Below are 21,653 nucleotides of genomic sequence, written 5' to 3'. Positions count from 1 at the left end.
AGAAGTGCTTGGCTCCTGGTTTTGGATGGGCCTAGTTCTGACTATTATGTCCACATGGGGAGTAAACCAGTGGACCAAAGATCCTTTCTCTGTCTCTCTTCTCTGTAAATGTGACTTTCCAATTAAAACAAACAAACAAAAAGAACTTAGGGAAAAAAAGTCAGCCCTGTCAGATCTTTTTTTTTTTAAAGATTTATTTTATTTTTTATTGGAAAAGCAGATATACAGAGAGGAGAGACAGAGAGGAAGATCTTCCATCCGATGATCCACTCCCCAAGTGACCTCAACGGCCGATACTATGCCAATCCGAAGCCAGGAGCCTCTTCCAGGTCTCCAACGTGGGTGCAGGGTCCCAAGCTTTGGGCCGTCCTCGACTGCTTTCCCGGGCCACAGGCAGGGAGCTGGAAGGGAAGTGGGGCTGCCGGGATAGAACCGGCGCCCATATGGGATCCCTGGGGTGCAAGGCAAGGACCTTAACCACTACGCCACTGCGCCAGGCCCAGCCCTGTCAGATCTTGACAAAAAGTTGCATCCAGTGAAGCCAGAGCAGTGATCACAGTTTGGGCAAAGTTATGGAGACCAATGTCAGAGGAAAATGAGTTAAATATAACAGTTTTGCCATTTCTGAAAGAAAGAAAGAAAGAAAGAAAGAAAGAAAGAAAGAAAGAAAGAAAGAAAGAAAGAAAGAAAGAAAGAGAAGTCCACCCTGTTCAGCAAAAACTTGAAGTACAAGCACAAAAAAACCTTGTAGGGGAAACCAAGAACCATTTAAACTGTCAAACACTGCTTATGAAGACAGAAAGAGGAAGGCTGAGATAGAAAGAGGAAGACGGAGGAAGGTTGAGTGGCAAATGATGTGCAGTGTGTAGAGGAGTGAGTTAGAGCCCTGAAGAAGTTTTTGAAGTTTTGTAGAGGAACCTGCCATGCAGCCTCACAGAGCCCTGGAAAGCTGAAGCCCTGGCACCATCCGACACTGCAGAGCGCAAGCCAGGCCAGAGGGCGAAGATTGGGATCCTGTGCACAACTGTATCTAAGGTGCCACTCAACTGCAGAGCCAACCCCTGCTCCTGCACCTGCTGCAGTCTGAACAGCATCCCTCTCCATCTCTACCAGACAAGAGGAGAAAATTCTACAGTAAAATTGCAGAAGAATGGGTGTTTTATGGTCAGGGACAGCAAGCTTGGTGAGATCATGGTGGCATCCAAACAAGCAGTGTAATGCCCTCCAGCCTTCCCTCTTGTCCAGTTCTAGACTTCGCATCTAGGGGAAGTTTTGAAATTGCTTCACTGTAGAAATGAGTGTCTTATAAAGAGGGGGAGGAGAGGAATCATATCAATACATTGATGTCTGACGTCCCTTAGTAAGAAAAAACTTGTTGGTTGACAAAAGCTGGTCATCCACCGACTATTGCATCCTATCAGGTACACAGCTTCCAACAAGGCTTTTCATCTTCCTCCTTTGGTACAGGCTGCACTCAACTGCTAGACAGTTGGAGAAGGCCTCCACCCAAGAAGTCAGAGATGTTCATGAGACTGTGTCATGAAGAGAAATATAAATGAATAGGCCTTCAGCAAGAGGGAGAGGTGAGGACAAAGAGGTCTTTCTTTTTAAAATGAGAGATACTCAGGATGGGCATTTGCCTTAGCAGTTTATATGTTGCTTGGAATACCCACATCCCTTATCAGAGTATTTGGGGTCAAGCTCAGCTGTGCTGTCAATTCCAGCTTCCTGCTGGTGTGCACCCTGGGAAGCAGCAAGTGATGCCTCAAGCAGCTGTCCCCCTCTTACCCACATGGGAGACCTGGATGAAGTTCTGGCTTCTGCCAATAGCTTTGCCCAGTCCTAGCTAATGAAGGTATTTGGGAACTGAATAATGGACAGGGGCTGTTTCTCTCTCTCTCTCTCTCTCTCTCTCCCTGCCTCCCTCCCTCTCTCTTACAATAAGTTTAAAATGAATTTTTTGAACAGATGACAGTTGGCCAAAGGATATTTATTTGCTTGTAATCACTTGTAATCAACTTCTAGTATCTTTTTTCCTGACTTGAGACAAATGTGTAGTCACAAAAATTTAGAGACAGCCTTTACAGCTTGTCTGCTTCTAGTTAGGATATGGAAGGCTGTGAAAAACCTTCATTTCCATGGTCAACCATAAAATCCCAGACAAAATAAAATTCACATGTGTCCATGGGACTGGCAGAGATACAGGAAGCACTGAGGAGCTCAATTAGAGACAAACAAGGCTTTGCAGCTAAGTAGAGATCTGAGGGTGGACGCTTGGTTTTGGTCTGGCCACTTGGAAGAGTCTGTCTTCCATGAACCGTCTTTGCAAGGTTGAAGACCTACAGTGTGTACTGGAAGGACAGATTCAAATGTGAAATGAAAACGAGTCACTCAGCCTAACACTTCTCCCTCAGCTGCATCTCTGTGCTTTCTATAAAAGCCACAGTGAAATAGTTGCTGAAAAGTAGAGCAAAATTACGTTGTTGGGAAGATTTCCATGGTGCTTGGATTCTGGAGTCCTGCCAGGCTTGGACAGAGATGTCAAACCACCTGAACCTGCACTTAATGCCCTTCCAAGTCATGCTGAAAAGATCACAAAGTCAGGGAAGGGCTGGAAGCCAGGCATTGAGCTAATCACAAGGAAGGCTCTGATTAAAGCTGCAGCCCAGCCCAAGCTTAACCTCATTCAAGGAGGAAATCTAAATGATCAGCCCCTCACTCCTGCCCACAGAATGAAAGGCTGCAGTTCTGCAGCAAGTAAACCAAATAAATCCATACTTTACCATCATAGCCTCTGCTTTTGTTATAAACAGTATCTGCAGTACAAATTAAAGGATTCTGAGACATGGGAAATTCAATCCTTAATAAAGAAATGATCCATGGTGAAGTGCACTGGATGAAGCAAACTGCAGATCACTAGTGGAATGATCAAACAAGGAGCTTAAAGCAACCATCATAAACATGCTAAATAATTGAGAAACAAGTGAGTATCCCGAGATATCAAGAAAAAACTCAGAGCCATGTGTAATCCATAAACCTGAAAAAAATAGAAAATCTAAAATAAAAAATTCTTTGGATGAATTTAATTAAAATCGCATTATACACTGCAGATGAATAAAAACAGATGAATAAAAATTATTCAGACAGAGAAAAATTTAGAAGATAGAAGGAAAGAATGGGCCAGGTCTTGGGATTTGTAGGATAATATCAAGTGGTACAGTGTACATCTAATTGGAATCTCCAAGATGTAATACACACAGAGATCCAAGAATCTCAAGGAACCCCAAACAGGACAAGGACAAAGAAACCATCACTTACGTATATCATAATCAAATTTCTGAAAAATCTGATAAGCAGCCATAGGGAAGAGGGAAAAGACATATTACAGAGAAAACAACTTTTCATCAGAACAAAACAGATACAATCCTGAACACAATGGAATGATATCTTTAAGGAGAGAAAAGAAAAAAAAAAGTCTACTTAGAATCTCTTATCTACTTGAAATATATATACCTAACCTGAAGGCAATATTGAGACATTTTAAGGGATTTTTTTAAAAAGTCTAAAAAGCTAATTATTAGCTAATCTGCACCACAAAAGATTAATGTTTGAAGACCTCCTCAGACTGAAGGAAAATGACCTCAGATGTAAAGCAGGTCTTAAAGGAGAAGAGGAGAAAAAGTACCAAAAGCAGTATGTGTTTAGTTGATAATACAAAGCTACTTTCGTTTTATTTGTTCATAAAAAGACAGTTAATTGTTTAAGCCAGAAGTAAGAGCACCACACAGTAGTTCCTTTCATCTGTAGTTTGACTTGCCTAAGTTTCAGTTTTCTTTGCTCAAAGGTATTAAAATTTCAGAAGTAGCCAATTCATAAATCTTAAATTGAGAGCTGTTCTGAGTTGCTCGATGAATTCTGTCATCCAGCTTCGTCTCACCCAGGATGTGAGCCATCCCTTTGTCCAGCAAGTCCACTCTGTGTATGTCATCTGTCCATTAGTCACTTGGTAGCTCTCTCAGTTATCACATGCATCTTTTCTGTAACACAGTGTTTCTGCTCAAGCAACCCCTACTTTATTTACTAATAGCCCCAAAGTGCATGAGTAGCAATGCTGACAACTGGGATATACCAAAGAAAAGCCATAAAGTGCTTCCTATAAGTGAAAAGGTCAAAGTTGTTGGCCAATAAAAACGAATGTCATATGCTGAAATTATTACGGTAAAGTGAAGTATCTATGACAATGAGTCTTGGCTCTCTTGAATTAAATGAAAGAAACAGAAATTTGTGCTTGTTATGCCATTGCACTTCAAAAGCTATAGCCACAGTGTCTGAGTATTTAGTTGAGATACAAAAGGCATTACATTTGTGGTAGGAAGACATGAAGAGAAAATGTGTTCTAACCAATGGCAAATGGTGCGTTAGACGAAGACCTCATCAAGGATCCACCCCAAATGAGTGACACCAATCTATTGCTACAGTGAGAAATGGTTATACAGATACAGGAAAAGATTTGTATTAAAAAATATCAAGATGATGGGTTGTGTCAAAATGATGTGTGTAGCAGAAAAGAATATTTTCAGGGCTCCGTTTCAGGATCCATTGAGAATCTTGGAACATATACTTCATGGCTAATGAGGCAACTGTCGTATTTGGAGTTTATTACAAATATGATATAAAATGCATGATGATTGGGATTGACACAATGACTCAACTGCTAATTCTCTACTTGCAAGGTGCAGCATCCCATATGGGCACCAATTCATGTCCTGATTCCTCCCTGCTAGTGGCCTGGGAAGGCAGTGAAGAATGGCCCAACTCCTTGGGATCCTGTACCCCCACAGGATTCAACAGTGAACCAACAGATGGAGGATCTTTCTCTGGCTTTCTTTCCTTCTCTCTGTAAATCTGCCTTTCCAATAAAATAGAATAAATCTTTTTTTTTTTAAAGTATGGCAATAATAGCACAAGAGATGAAAGGGAATCATATGCACGTATAATCTTGAAAGGTTCTTCAATTACAACACAGTGATATAATATTAACAGGGTTGATAATGATAAAATAGGGGTGCACATCTTAATATTCTGAGTAATATTAAAGAAAGAAGACATAGTAGCTTTACTTAAAAAAATCAATGGCATTAGATGAAATAACAACAAAAAAGAAAGAATGAAAAGCACGCACTTGATCAATGTAAAAGAATGTAAGACAAAAGAAACAAAGAACATAAGAGACAGGAAGTAGGAAGACAACAAGAAAGTGGACTTAAATTTAGCCGTGTCAATGTGTGAAGTATAAGAAATACGAAACATTCTGATTAAAATGTAGAAAATGTCACACTGAATAAACAAATAAGATCCATTGTGTAATTGACCTATGGATGCATTGAAAAAATACTGACAGCTTGTAGTTAGAAGTTAAGGTGTTTTATTCCAGTTTCATCTGCACTTATTTATACAGTAGCATCTCTGTATAGAATCAGCTGGGAGAAATAACATAAATAAAACAGCTGAAGATTTCTCAATTTGATCCTTCACTCTCAGGGAGTAGACCATGTTCTCTCATGATGGCTGCAACATTCCAAGAAGGCAAACCTCAGCATCCAAGGGCTGATGGATCCTGGGCTTTTGTCATATGCACTGATGTTTCACAGGCTAAAGCCAAGTTACTTAGAAAGTATAGAGTCATTGTGGAAGGAGATTACACTGGAGCAAAAATACTAGGAAGTTTGATCTCTGGCAATCACAAGTTTATATGGCTTAAAAAGTAACATACTTCAAACACATATATAGTGACCGACCAAAAGTAAGAAAATGGAAAAAATATACAATGAAAATAATATAGGAGTGGCCATAGTGATATAGAAAAAAATGGACTTCATGGTATTTCACAAAGGCCAGTGTTGTGGCCAAATAGGTTAAGCCACCTCCTGTAAAGCTTGCAACCCATATCTGAGAGCTGGTTTGAGTTCTGGCCATTCTTCTGGGACAGGTCCCTGCTAATGCACCTAAGAAAGCAGCAGAAGATGGCTCAAGTACTTGGACTCTATAACTTTATGGAAGACACAGATGGAATTCCTGCTCCTGGTTTCAACCTGGTTCAGATCTAGATGTTGTGGTCATTTAGGAAGTGAATCAGCAGGTGGAAAATTTCTCTCCTTCTCTCACCATGTCTGTTTTTAAGTAAATAAATAAATATTTAAAAAATGATAAGTAATCAAAAAATTCCTGAGTCAAAGGAAATAAATAACATAAGAAATTTAAAAATGTTTAGAGCTGAATGACATTGAAAATTCAATCTGACAACATCTGTGGGATGCTGCTACAGTAGTACTAAGGGGAAAATGTGTAGCTTTATGTTTTTCTTAGAAAAGAAGACAGATTTAGAATAATTAAAACAAATTATTCTGTATTTTATGGAGCTAAAAAGAAAAATATCATTAAATTCAAAGTAGGTAGTGAATCAGTAAAACTGAAAATAGATAAACAATGTAGAAAATCACAAAGCTTTTAAGTATTTTAAAAGAACAAGTTAATGAGCTCCTGCCAAGGTTGATTAGAAGATGCAACCTACAAAGGAATGAAAGAAGGGAAATTAATATAAATTCTAAATATGTCAAAAGATAACAAAAGAATATTATAATAATTTTACAGACATAAACGCCACAACAATAAAGGAAAAAGCAAATATTTGTGCATACAGATACTGTATATAAATTATACCTTACTAAAAAAACAAGCAGAAAAACTAACTTTGCATTAAAAATCTTAATACTATTCATCATGTTGGCCTATCCTTTAGCAAAAGTCCCCAAAAGGTTATGATGTATACATAATATGTACAATTGACTGTAGTTGATTTACCAAACTTCTTGACTCCAAAACTAACAGGAAAGGAACAATAATGAAGTAATCTGCATTCTGTTCGGGCCACTACATTGTTTTTTGTGGTCCACAACTGGAGCCAGAAAGCCATCTGGAAATGCTGTGAGAGGAGCATTAGTGGCAATTAACAGTGATGTGTGTTTACTGTATAAGTTGAGACTCCAAAGCCAACAACTGCAAGGCATTTGAGAATAGTCCAATTCCACAGAAGCTATTTTCCAAGGAAGCAAGGAAGTCAGCAGTGTAGAGCTGATGTTGAGCTATTTTTGGGTGGTGGTAGAAGTTGTTTTTACAAAGTGAAAATATGGCAGACATTGCATAACCCCAAGGGGAATTTTGCAGTGAGAATGTCAGTATGATGCATGGGATGAAAGCTTGTGGAAATGCTTCTTGATGTGCTTCTATGCTCATCCTTTCATGTTTCATCCGTAAATATGATCAGAATGTCACAATACAGCCAGAACCCCAGAAAGGAGTCTTCATGAAGTGTAGGAAAATTCCCAGGACTACAGAAAACCCAGAGAATAAGGAGATTAATTCTCCCAACCCACTACCCCTGCCATCCAACATAGTAGGCTGCATGGAGTATAACCAATAAATAGTAGTGGCAGTGAATGGATGATGGATGAATGCACCCAAACAGGAATCATTCATTCAATAATCATGTATTCTGTGTCCTGTTATTAAGTGGTTATGGAAATTGCAAAAGAAACATGAAGATGTGACTGGGAAACCCTTTACTTCTAAACAGAAGCACTGGCAGAAATGTGAAACCACCAAGGAAAATACGAGCTGTTTAATAGCAGCCTCCCTTCCTAATATTCCCAGCCTCTTGTATTTCCCAGCAAGATAACATTTCATTTGTTAATAATTGAGCCTTCAGTGAGGTTCTTATCATCTTCTGGAAAGTCTTTCTTCTGATTTTCTTCCATTTCTAAGACAGCATAGAGAATACACCATTATTAGTAGTTCTATTGTCCCAGAATTAAAAGGGATCCACAATTCCCATGAAACTGTTTTGTTTCGATGCTGTGGGTGTTTTGATAGGGGGTAGGGAGCTGGGAGCACAAGCCACTTGATCTTTTAAGAGGTAGAGGTATATCAGGGAGATTGTGATCACTGTTTGCTAATTTCTGGTTTGTACCTTGCCAGACACAAAGAACCAAGAATTGGACACTTTCCAAATAGCCCTTGCTTGCTCTGGTTCCAAAAACATAGACAACTCAAGAAAATACTTGTAAAGAAAAAGGAAATGGGCTTAGAGAAAATACCCCAGTTCCCAGACTCTGTTTGGCAGGAAAAAATCAGTGAAGCCAGGGAAGCTTTTCCAAACCCCCGCTACGGTGTTGGGTTTTTTCTTTTTCCTTTTTTGGAGTTTCAGTGTTAGTACCATACTCCAATTTCAGTGTTGTCCATGACCAATGAACAAATTCCTGTCTTTCAATATTCTCCCACCTAATTAGTAGAAATCAGTCTCTCCCCCACAGAAGAATGTCTGTTGTGTTCATGTACTGGTGCAGACAAGGAGATAGATTGCGGACCCAGACACAGCCCAGCTCTCATGCAGCTTAAAGTCCAGAGCAAAAAGCAACAACTAAACAAAGAATGACATGGTTCAATGTTTCTTTTACAAATGATTTGAATATTGTGAAGCAACAGCCATAGGTTGCGCTGAGAAGTCTGATGAAGGGAAGCAATTTGGATTGGGGATGTCCAATCAGGCTACTTGGAACAATTTGAATTTTAGTTAAGACTGGGGCTGTATTAGAATTGGCTTGTGAGGAGGCAGTCAAATAATGCCCTCAAGCAGTAGTGACTGCCTCTATAAAGGGTTTGCTGGAGAAAGGAGCTTAGGAAGACCAGAGTAGTTAAGGTGAAGGAGGGGTGGGCAGTGGGGGAAGGCAGTGCAAAGACACAAGAGATGAATCTGCACAGAACTACATACGGTACACTGCATGTAGGCACTGCAGAGCCATGGCAAGGGTTTTGAGTGTTAGTCCAACTGCAACAGGCAGCAATGGAAGAGTATTGAGCCAAAGGAATAATAGCATGATTCCATCTGTACAGAACAGCATGGTAACCATGTGCATAGCAAACTCAAGGAGGAGACAAAACAGTCAAAGGACTGTCAGCGACTGTCCCAATGGTCTAAGCAAGATCTGATGCTGGCACAGATCCTGGAGTTGGCAGAAGAGTCAGTGAAATAGTCTACCTCGAGAGACATTTGGAATAGGACCATTAGAATCTGCAGATAGAGTGGGGAATAGAAGAGGAGAGGGCAGTCTGGATAGAGAGAGGGCCCGGAAAGGCTTCCAGTGTCTGACTTGGCTGGCTGGACATATATGCTGACATCTGGACACTGAGATGGTCAAACAGTAGTACATTGCCCAGAATCTCAATGACCCAGTCGTGTGAGAAGCCACGTCCTCTGCAGTTTATCTTTGAAAATCTCCCACCCAAGGCCACCCGATCACATTCATTTTAACAAAAGGTTAATGCTTTTCATGAGAATTCCTCCCCCAAGCAACTGCCAGGGTAAACTGTATTGTTTCTTTCATTGCTTCATTCACAAGAGAGCAAGAGTGTACACTATGGATTGAGAGCAGGCCTCTGGGATTACATCCCAGCTCTGCCTCGAGTAGTGGAGGAGCCTTGGGCAAGTTCCTCAACTTCTCTGAGACCATTGCTTTCTCTGTAGGTAGGAGCTAGCAGTAGTGTTTACGTAAGACACCATCCTAAAGCATTCCTTCCCTTCTGTGCAGAAAGCAGAGCCTGGTCCACCCCGAGCACCTGGCTGGTGTTGGAAATCACCTCACAGGTGCTATTGAAAGCCTTCCCAGTCCTGCTCTGTGCTGGGAGGGAGGCTGTGGGGCAAAGTGGAAGATCTTTACAGAGCCAAACAGATTTGACTTCAGGTCTCTGCTGTCCTGCTTTCTGGAGCCCATTTTCTCAGCTGCGGTGCAGGGATAGTCAAAGCCACATTAAGTGTTAGTGTGAAGATGGAATCAAAAACTTTGTGCAGTGCCCTGTATGGAGCAGATAACAAATGAATGTTGAGTTCTTTCTCTACTCACCAGGGTCTTCCCTTCCTAGCTAGAAAAGCACATCACCCCCTATCCTTGAGGAGACCCCAATAGAGGGAAGACAATTTTCAACCTTTTCATAGGTTTGTAGTTTGTGGATTTTGTCTCTTTGTTGTAGTTGTAGTTGTTGGAAGTTACATTTCTTTCTTGGCCTTTCTAACATGATATAGAGCCATTTATGGACATTCTACATCTCAGAATGGTCCATTGAGATTGGATTTAGCCTCCAAATCATTCATATTTACCCTAGATGGCACTTGTCCAGTGCCATGTCCCACTTCCTCTTCCTGTCCTCACTGTTGCCTTTAACAGCCAGAGTCAAAATGCCCAGGCACCAGCACATGCAAAACACTCTTGGTTGTCCTGGAAAGCAGAGATGCTTTGGGCTTTGTTTTGACAGGCAACTGTACTATATTCTTTGGCATCACTGTATAGGTGGCAGAGTTCACACTATGTGTCTCCCTCCCGCCTGCCTGCGGTGGTCTTTCCTTGGTCCTTGGTACTGGCTTCTTTCCCACTCACCAGAGCTGTTGCTACTTTGGCTAAATCACTGTGTATCTCCTCCAGAGAAGTTATGCTGTTAAGACTTTTCTCCCACTGGGAATGAAAACTCTGCTTCTTTTAAGAGAAAGGAGGGTTTGTGCCAGCAGATGGAGATTCCTGCAATTGGGTCCTGGCTCTTGGTCCATGACTTCCCTTCTCATGAGTTCTAGGGGACTATTGGGGCAATACACAGTATCCAGATATAATAATAATAATAATATCAGTACATTTAGCTACCAACAGCAAAGTAAAAGCAATGCTCTAATAAAACTAACAGAGTGTCTTTGGATTTCAGGGAGCAGATCCGTCAAGGCCTAGAAGAACTCCAGAAAGTTCTGCCGGGAGGAGACACTTACATGCATGAAGGATTTGAAAGGGTAAGCTGAAAACAGTTTTCAAATTCAAATGTAAAGTGTGATATGGAAGTATCAACACCTGATGGTTAAAAAGATAAAATATTTGAACTTAGGGGACTGGGTAAGACCCAGTGGCAAGGGAGCATTCACCCTAAACCATGTGCACAAATAACTGTGTCCAGAAGAACTAGAAAAAAATAACTCCCCTTCCTCTTTCTATGGCACTGATGGAGGGTTTTTGGCTGATGATTGGCTGTCATTCATGAATACTGCTCTGTGCAAGGCTTCTCCATCCTAAATGGACGTGGTTGAGACCATTTCCGTGACCTCAGCTTTAAGAAAAACAAGAGTTGGACAATTTTAAGTGCATTTTAAGTTCATGACTCCAGTCTTAAATGAGAGAGTAACTTTATATGAAAACCATCCATCAAGGTGTGAAGGAAGCCTGAGCGAATTATACAGAGCATCCATCCTGAGCCCTGGCTGCATATCCAACACCAGAGCCCAGGGCCGATGTGTTTGCACAGGCAAGCTGTAGTTATCTTCCTTTCCTTCCTTCCTTCCTTCCTTCCTTCCTTCCTTCCTTCCTTCCTTCCTTCCTTCCTTCCTTCCTTTCTTCTTTCCTTTCCTTTCCTTTCCTTTCCTTTCCTTTCCTTTCCTTTCCTTTCCTTTCCTTTCCTTTCCTTTCCTTTCCTTTCCTTTCCTTTCTTTCTCTCTCTCTCTCTCCCTTCCTTCCTTCCTTCCTTCCTTCCTTCCTTCCTTCCTTCCTCCCTTCCCTTTGTTCTTTATTTCCTTTTTGACATTAACATTCTTTTTAAAAGTTATTTTACAATTATTTTATTTACGTAAGGTGAACAACTTCATGCACTTCACCACACAGCTTTAGGAGTTTAGTGGTACTTCCCACCTTCCCCTCTGTCCTGCCCATGTTTCCCACCCCCTCTCCTCCTCCCTTGTTTCTTCTTCTTTTTTAAAGTTTTTACAATTGCAAATTTTCACAGGCACATTCTTAATACTTCGTTAGGTGAAGAACTCAATGGAGAACAAGTAGAAAAATAAACATTGTTCCTGAAGAGAGTAGACAAACACTATAAACAATAATCTGATCTAAAGTATCAATTTCACTCATGCAAATTACATTTTTTGTACTCTGGGTATTAGCACAGAGCAGAGAAGGCATGTATTTGTCTTTTGGGACTGGCTTATTTCACTAAACATAATGGTTTTTACTACATAGATATATACACTATGGAGTGCTACTCAGCCATAAAAAATGAAATCCTGGGTTTGTTTTTTACAACAAGTGTGTGCAAGTAGTTATATTTCTGACATCTTCTTGTGTTTTTCAGGCCAGTGAGCAGATTTATTATGAAAACAGTCAAGGTAAAACTCTTGTAAAAATTACTATTATAAATTATTTAACTTTCCTCTGTGTAGACTTTTCAAAAAAAAAAATCTTAGTAATTTCATGTTCCAAAGCCATTTGTGATATTGTCTATAACGATTGTGCACACATGTCATCATGAAGAAAGAATGCATGGAAAGGTGGCATGTACTAAGTCAGATTTCACTGGCATATCTATGCCAAGAAACGTTATATAAAAGTAATTAAGCTCCCTATTATGGCTGCAGTCTGTAATCACCATGAAGCTTCACATGCTGAATTTATTAAATTAGTGCATACTTGGATGAGTTTAGCAAACTCTTGGATTTTTATGTCAGTTTTAATATTCTGAAGTTCCTCTGAGCTCCAAGCCTTTTTATTACTGTGATTGGGTATGATAATAAGATCAACATGCCAATTTGGTTTAACCTTTCTTTTATTTAATGAAAACAACATACTAAAAGGTAGTTAGAGGTGGCTAACACATAGAGATAATAATAATTATTATTATTTAGCTATTATTTCTACCATATCTTTCATAGCATTTTTAAAATCTCAGGCAGATGTCTTAAAACAGACTCGGTATTATGATGGTGATTTTCCTCTCATGCCTATGAAAGTGTCCACTTCCTGTTTCGCTCTAAACAGCAACAAATAGAGCAGACTTAGAATCCATACCAAAAGCTACTAATAGAAATCGATTATGAGCATTGCAACTACATGTCTACAAGTCACTATAAGAATTCTTGTAGGTTTCGTCGTCTGCTGTAGCACATTCAGCCTGCTTGTAAATCATGATGACCTTTGCCAAACTGTCTATAGGGATTGTGTGTACGGCCAAGGACCGCCAAACAGCCCAGCTGACAGTCTGGACAGCAGTTACATGGGTTTCAAAGGGAAAATAATCACACTTGAATCTGTTGGGCCAATGACCATTTTGCAAAGTGTGGCTGGTGTGTAAGACAGACTGAGGAACCCGGAGCAAAACTGAATTCCTCAGTTCCCCGTCAAAGCATTCTTGTGCTTGCCAGAGTTGTTTCCAGTCCCAAATGTGAGCAGGTGACTATCAAGAGATTGACTTTGGCTGGTTAAAGCTTCTAAGAGATCTAACCCTGGGACTGAGAGGTTCTCCCCTGGTGGGACAGGATGAACTAAGGTAGTCTGTGTTGTCTTAAACAGGTTACAGAACAGCCAGCGTCATCATTGCTTTAACTGATGGAGAACTCCATGAAGATCTCTTTTTCTATTCAGAGAGGGAGGTAAGGGCTGATTTGGCCTGTGTGTAAACAAACACCAGAAAATATGATTTCTCTTTTCTTTTTCTTTTTCCTTTATTTTTATTGAAAAGTCAAATTTACAGGACTTCTCTTTTCTGATGCAAGCTGTGCACTCAACTCAGGCAAAATGATGGATGATCTTGGCAAAATCCCTGAATGAAATTGTGTGCATATGTAAAAATAATGGCAGTAATAATTCATTTTTAAAGGGTGAATTTCCAGTTCTTAATTGAAATATGTAAGGGCCAGTCTTGTCAAAAAGCTTTTTCACTGTATTCCCACTGTAAGAATCAAAGCTGGATGATAATCGGTGGTAAAACTAACAGCAACCGCTCTCTCCTTCCATATTTCCACCTCCTTTTTGTTATGTCTTCAAAAGTTACTTCTCAAAGCAAGTGAAATAATTTTCTAAATGAAACTTTTGGTTTGTATAAACAGACTCCAAAAATTCTGAAGAACTAGAAAATAGAAAAGAAAAAGATAACATGGAAGCTTATTGACACTTTACTGGTGACAGAGACTCATTCTGCCCCCTGGTAGAGAGACTATAGCAAGGAGAAGAGTAGCCAGTGAGGGCAAGAGAGGCTGCATGCTGGCAGAGGAGTTGATCACATCAGTAAACTCACCTCAAGTTTGTAACTGCTATTTAATGTCCGTTCAGCCCCCTTAGCAAGTGTAAAGTGTGTATTTGTTTAGTCAATGTTAATTGACAGATTGTCACATGCTGGGGAACTTTAAAAAAAAAAGCATTTATTTATTATGATTGGAAAGGCATATTAACAGAGACAAAGAGTGACAGCAGGGGAAAGATCTTCAGTCTGCTGATTCTCTCCCCAAATAGCCGCAATAGCCAGAGCTGAGCCAGTTTGAAGCCAGGAACTTCTTCCAGGTCTCCTCAAGAAGTTAGGCCATTTTATGCTGCTTTCCCATGCCATAAGCAGGGAACTGAATCATCTGGGCATCTGAGACATGGGCTCGTGCCCATATGGGACGTTGGTGTTTATAGGTGGAGGATTAGTCCATTGAGCCATCGTGCTGACCCCCATCTTGGTCACTTTGGTAATCACAGGAGACACTGGTGAGTTTAACACAGTGGCTGCCCTCCTGGGTCTTGTTGTGAAGGGCTCTTTGAGCAAAGGTTCTAAGAAAATTAATTCCTTTTTCCCCTACCAGTACCATGGGGAAACACACCAGTTAATATCACATAGACTGCCAAGGCAAGTGTCTGGAAAGAATATATTTCTACAACGTAACCTTAAAATTATGTGATGGGAATGCAAAATGGCCTCTTTGGGTGTGAAATAATGGTCAAATAGAATAAAAACCCTAATAAGGAAAAAACTGGAAATAAAATCAATGTTGGATGTCATAGGCTTAAAATAGCAGTTAGTATAAAGGAATTTTAGCTATGGCACATATAAACTGGGAACACTATCCAGAATGCCAATACCAACAGAAGGAAGCTTTCTGAAAAAGAAAAATTAAGCTCAAAATCTAGAGAAATTGGACCTTTCCATTCTTGATAATTCTGTGCAAAATCTAACTAAATGAGAAAAGTCACAGAATTGTTATAGATAATGTTGGGGTTAAACTGAGTCTGTTCAATCCTACAAGGAGCAACAGTAACCTAACATATGATCGAAAAAAGTTTCAATCTTTTCAATCTAAGTTTCTGTTTTTTCTATAATTCAATATTTAGTTGTCATAAGTGGGTTTGAGTTCTGAGAGAGGAGAAAAACAATTCAAATGAACGTGTTATTCGTTGTGCATTTGCTGTATGGCTACTATCAATTGAACACCTATTAAATGTGCCAAGAATTTCCAATATTTATTTTCTATTTTCACACACAGGAGAATCTGAAAATTAGATATCAGAGTCTTTAATAAATCTAATGCTAGAATTAAGGCAACATCTAGATGTCATTCATTTGTCACTCTCGATGATTAATTATAGAGAAAGTTATGAGTTCTTCTATTCCTATATGGACCACAATTGCCTATCATTAGACTAATTTATTCACAAAGAGTGCATCTCACTTAATCCCCAAAACACTTTACAGAGCAATGCCAGGCATCAAACTCAGGCATATCAGATTCCCAGTACTGCATTCTTTTGTGCAGCTTTGCTCTCAGTGACATTCTACAAGTATGTAAAAAATCTATCTGATTACTCAAAAAGATGCTCACTTCCCAGAATATTTTTTTTATGATTTAGCCTGATTTCCCTCTCCTCTCCTTCCACTTTCAAAGCCCTTGGCCAGGAGTCCACTTGGAAGAATCTTTTAAACACGTCTCAGTGGACTAAGCCCTCCCTCCAAGCCATCATGTCCCAATGTGGTATTCATGGGAATGTGAGCTCTTTGAGGACAGAGATTACGTTTCCCAATATGACACCTGACATAGAGTAGGTGCTCAGTAAATACCAGATCATTGAATTAGCCCAGCATTTTCAAGAGGAATGGTTTGCTGTTGCTTCTGCCTCTGACACCATTTCTTCCCTTGCCAGGCTAACAGATCCCGAGATCTTGGCGCAATCGTTTACTGTGTTGGTGTGAAAGACTTCAATGAAACACAGGTATGACCATGGAGTTCCTCAGGTGGGGGACACACTGAGCTTGTGAGTGATGCTGAGAGCATGTGCATTTAATAGCAAGGGCCCATTCACAGGAAAAACATTCTTGAGATGGATTATTCTTCCAGAAATGCTAAGCAGAAAGGAAGTACTGGATGCAGTACGAACGTGAAATCAGTTGCTGATGCATGTGGGGTCTTTAATTCAAACGTTCCAGGCAACCACTTCCTTGATTCAACTTTTTTGGTTGACATTACAAAGCAGTGAAAATAGTGTGTACTCAATATAGCATAAATATGCACATATTTGCACTGAAAAAGTATGAACGACTGTACTATGTATCAAATTGTTTATAAAGATAGTATGAAGTATGAAGCCTTGGTTTTCTTTTTATTTTAATTCTTCTTATTGTTTCTAAATTTTCACAGTGAGTATGTGTTACTTTTGCAATCCATAAAAGCAAAGATATTCTTAAAAACCATACTCGCTAGTGTTGAATCTGACTGTGGCCATTCCAGAACTGCAGAAAGCATTGGGAATAGAAAAGCTCTCAGATCAGCTTCTCCTTTCCTCTGATCATAAAGCAAGAATGGGCAAACCAAAAGCAGGGTCCTATACCTTAATCAGCAGCTTGGGTGAATGGTGAGGGTCCCAATTCTTTGGCCTTGCCCAACACAAAAGCCTGGGTTTATTTTTCAAGTTGCTTAAAAAAAAGACTTGGGTCTTTTTGATTTAAATAAAGTTGCCAGTAGGAATTTGGGTGAGTGGGAGAAAACTGAGCCAATGGCTTGTCCCCAGATCCATAAATACAACTACTCAAGCCAAATGCTCACTGAGCTGAGCAATCTTACCTCTGATCCAGGGGGAAAAAAGTACTAAAACAAATCCAAGTGCCAGCGCCAACCCTGGGCCTGCTCCAGAGAGGCCCCTGGTAAGCTCATCATGCCTGAAGAAGGCTCTTTGGTGAGAGCCCTGAGCCCTCACCTTTCTGAGTTCTGAAAGTTAGGTGGAGGTCCCACAAACCTAGTTCTCCTAAATTCTCCGTGGCCAAACCTGACACCTCTCCATTTGCTTTGCCCTCAGCTGGCTCGCATCGCGGACAGCAAGGACCACGTGTTTCCTGTGAATGATGGTTTCCAGGCTCTGCAAGGCATCATCCATTCGGTGAGTAGAGTTCCTCATTTCGAGGCTGCCTGCCCAGGCGCTTTCTGCCCGAAGATTACTGGAAACACTCATATTCCTGCTCCCTGAGGTGGTGGTGTTCTGCTTGATAGAACATTGCTGCATATATCTTTATGTCTGCCACGTCCACATCTACCTCCTCTGCCTCTCATGCTTTTTTTTTTTTTTTTTCATTCTCCTGGATCAATTCTACCTTACAATGGAAAAGTTGAAAATTGAAAGGGACCCTGCCTGGGCTGTGAGCCAAACTTCAGGCAGCGTCTTGGTTCTCATAGAACACCGACTGTGGGATAGTGTACACTTAGCTGAACTCAGCACTGCAGATGTGACTGAAGGCAAACTACCTGCAGAACATTTGCAACTGGACCTCAATTGCTTGGCAGGTGGAGACACATTAGACCCAGCTGCTCACTGAAATTTCCTGGAAACAGATGCCCCAGCCTCTGCTTTAGGTGCTGTTTGGGCTTCAGAAACATTTTCTATCCCCGCAGGTGATTCTGGCAGTCAGCAAGAATAGGGCCCTACCTTCGACCTCTAATCTCAAACACAAGAGCCTCAGAGTTCTACAAGATTTGCTCTGTGCCCTGCTCCTTTTCATGCACACAAATGACTTTCTAGAGTTTTTCTCCCTGATGGTGAACAGGAACCTGACTCCCAGGGCCTCTCTGCTCCATCTTTCATATGCTGGCCAGACACCTGGCCCGACACCTGGTCCAGCTGGAATATTGGATCCTGCTGGTCTTTCAGGCCTTAGCTGGCAGTCCATTGTGCTCACTGCACCAGTAATGATGCCAGAGGGGCTGCAGTTTCACCCTTCAGGTTTTGTGACCAGGCAGACAACACGTGGTCATGAGCAGAAGTTTATCACACTCCAGACTTTGGGTCTAGGATGTTAATTCAGAGCTTGGAGGATTCCTGTCTTTCGAGAGGGCTTGGATTCCTGGGATTACCAGTCAGTGACTTGGGACCTAACAGCTTCCACAGACCATCCCTTTAATGCACCAGCATGCCTGTGCCTCCCTGATACTCCTGCTTCCAAGGTCCATGAGGAGCTGCAGCGGAGTAGAAAACAAAGGAGAATGTAAGGGACCTTGGAACCATCCAACCCAGAGTTTGCTAACCAAGCGCTTACCACTTAGATGCCTGATACTTTCTGTTTTGTGAAAAGGAAGTTATGAGAAGACTAGCATGGTAGATTTGTTGGAGGATTACAAGGGTTGTTCATGAAAATCTCAAATACTTTACCAGGAAAATTATAAGTGCTCAAACACACCAAGCTTTTTGCTTCCTGTCCACAGCATATGAGATACATTAATGTCAACTTGAATCTGCATTAAAGTCACCTGGGAATCATGTTTACCAGTTCCTTCCAAGAACTTCTTCCCATTTGAGATGGTTGCAATGAATTTAAACATCTTTTAAATACACATTTAAAAAATAAGTGTCTCCAGTATATTTTTAGAACATTAATATACATGACCTTAAGTTTTCAGAATTACAAAATGTTATTTCACTCAGGTTAGGCATTCTTATCTTAAATACATACAGGTGACAGTTATCTTACTCAAGATGTATTGTTCACAAAGAATAAAGACATATTCAAATGAGGAATGATAGGGAAGTATCCAAGCCAACTATGAATTCACAGGTTAGGGGTCTCTGGGACCACTGTGGCATGCCTAGTCATAGAGATAACGAGAACCACATGTGAAACAACAACTCATGGCATGGCTACAGCACTGTGGCATGGTATGGCTAAGTTTCCACCTGTGACACTAGCATCTCATATGTGTAACACTTCAAGTCCTGGCTGTTCCACTTCTGATCTAGCTCCGTGTTTATAACTTGGGAAACGGCGGGGAATGGCTCAAGTTCTTGAATCCTGCACCCAGGTGGGAGACCTAGAAGAAGCTCCTGGCTTCAAACTGACTCAGCTTAGGCCATTATGGCCATTTTGAAGAGTGAACCAGCGGATGGAAGATTTCTGTTTCTCTCTCTCTCTTTCTCTTTCCCTCTCCCTGTCCTATTTGCCTTTCAAACAAAACCATAAAATAATTTTAAAAAATTTTAAAACAAACAACATCTGAAGCAAAGATTTCAGGCTAATCCTGAATCCTTTGAAGCTCAAGGTGCATTATTCTGGTCAGGCACTATTGTGAGAAGGTGGAGCAGACCAGGAAAACTGAAAGAACAGGAAAGGATGTGGAGTGGCACCAGAGGGGTGTGTGACCTCAGCTTCATCTGCAGCCTAAAGAGTGAAACAGATTCAGAGGACAGTAACAGCAAGATCTAACCATTTAGTGGAAGATACTGGGTAATTGTGTAAGTAATGAGAAAGAAGCCTAGATATTGAATTGAAATTGAAACATTTATATTTTTCAAAGGGGCTTTGACTGGAACCCATAATAATGGGTATTGTCACTGAAACATTTTTAATATGTAACTAATGTCATTTCAGAAGAGATTCTATTGGGGGTGAGCAGGTGCTCAGGGAAGAGAATAGGGCCACCCAGAGGCTGCAGCTCAATAAGAAGCTATGTCCCAAGTCCGACTTTCAGATGCCTGTCTGCCTAACAGGGACAATTATTTTTATCTTTAGCAGTGTGTGTGAGCCTAACATCATCCAACAGTTGAGTCCTTCACAGATAATTCGGATCTTTTTATCTATCTTGAATATTTCACCCTTGTCTCCTTAACCAATCTACACAACTTTATAAAACTTCTCCCCTCCCCAGATGGAAACAACTCCAAAAGAGGTTTTAGAATTTTTAGCAAAACAGTTTCCCAAAAAAGGAAAGAAAATTGATTTTACACTTGAAGCTCCCAACTTTTAGCTGAATGATAACATTCATGTAAGCTTTTGTCTGAGCATCAGGCTGGTAATATTGGCCTTCCTAGCATTTGCAACCCATTCTTAAGACTGTTGTTAATTGATTTGCTTGGACAGAGACACAAGGACACGCAGAGCAGGACTCTCCTTTCTCAAACCAGACAGAAACAATTATGGCCCAAAGTGGGCAGCTTCTTAAAAAGTAGATTCATTTCCCCTTTCACATACTGAAATGAAAGCTCTCATTTTTTTCCCATTCTGAAATACCAGTCCCAGCTTTTCTCGTGGGTGATGTTTTTGTGGCTGGTTATTTTCTCATGATAAAGTAGGTCTGGGGTTACCTATCCAAAATAAGATGACACAGCAGCATCTAGGAGGTTCAGAAGATTCTCTGCCTGATTTTAAAACCTCCATGAAGGGGCAGGGCAGGTATTTATTCATCCATCAAACACTCATTGAAAACCTTCCACGGCAGGCACAGGTCACTCAGTTGTAAGTTAAGCAAGTGGAAACTCTGTCCTGATGTGGCTTAGAATCTAGTGAGAGAAACGCATAAAAAGCAATTAAATAAATATATGCAATTAAAATGGTCAGAAATATTATTTTTTAAAAGGAAGATAATAATTCCAGTGCCTAAAAAAACCCACCAAGACTTCTTGAGCATCTCCTCGCCAGCAGCTCCTGGGCTCACCATTTCACACCATCACCACCACCATCCCTGACAAGAGATTTACTGTCCTCATTTGTAGGTGAGGAGAAGGAGGTACAGGAAGATTAGCTGGGCTGTCCCACATTCACCTGCTCATAGTAATGGACTGTGATTTTTTTTTTCATCTCATTTATTTGAGAGACACAGAGTTCTGGCAAGCTTCCAGTTCCTGGGTTCATCACTACTGCCAGCCAGGGTCCACATTAGCAGGGAACTGGAATCAGGAATAGAACCCAAGGACAGAGCCCAGAGATGCCTGTGGTATGTGGCCATCTTAGCTGCTGGGCTCAATACTCACTTCCTGGAATGGGAAACTTGAATCCTGGCTCCAAGAATGCCACCTTTCTCATAACACCTAGCTGTAAATGCCTGAGGAAATGGACAGTCGTTGTGGGACTGCCAGAAGCTGGTTATCTTGGAGGTAACCGTCAAGTTGGATAGCATGTTGTATTCTCAGACTTCACTTTGGTTTTTCCCCACTCGTCACTGAAGGTCAGATTTATGCAATGTGCTACTTTTCCAAGTGCTCACGCTTGTTTTCCTCTTTAACCCCTCAAGGAAAGGAACTAGAGGAAAAAAAAAAAAAACAGAAGAAAATCCACTGTGGTGAACTTATCAGGGCACCAGACAGGGTCCCTTTGTCCCATTTAATATTATCCCAATTGAAAAATCATAACAATCCTGTAAATATTCTTGGCTTCATGTTACAGATGAAGCAGCTGAAGCTCAGATAACAGCAAGCATTTCTAAAGAGGAAAAGTAGAGTGGGACCCCAGTCCCATGATTCCAGATGCCATGTTTCCTTAGGAAGGTAAAAATGATGACACAAGCATTT

General features: G+C 40.7%; 1 protein-coding gene across 1 annotated transcript in view; it reads left to right on the top strand.

Annotated features, from left to right (window-relative positions):
• ANTXR1 (ANTXR cell adhesion molecule 1) overlaps positions 1-21,653 on the top strand; it is a 194,004-nt gene that overhangs the window by 34,596 nt on the left and 137,755 nt on the right. The window contains exons 4-8 of the mRNA XM_040994030.1: positions 10,804-10,885; positions 12,214-12,247; positions 13,428-13,507; positions 16,032-16,100; positions 17,181-17,261. Of these exons, the coding sequence (XP_040849964.1) occupies positions 10,804-10,885; positions 12,214-12,247; positions 13,428-13,507; positions 16,032-16,100; positions 17,181-17,261 (346 nt within the window). The remainder of the gene's footprint in view (positions 1-10,803; positions 10,886-12,213; positions 12,248-13,427; positions 13,508-16,031; positions 16,101-17,180; positions 17,262-21,653) is intronic.

Source organism: Ochotona curzoniae, unplaced genomic scaffold (assembly GCF_017591425.1).
Source record: "Ochotona curzoniae isolate NIBS_2020 unplaced genomic scaffold, NIBS_Ocur_1.0 contig_883, whole genome shotgun sequence".
Lineage (NCBI taxonomy): Eukaryota > Metazoa > Chordata > Mammalia > Lagomorpha > Ochotonidae > Ochotona > Ochotona curzoniae.
This window is presented reverse-complemented; position numbering and strand designations above follow the sequence as displayed.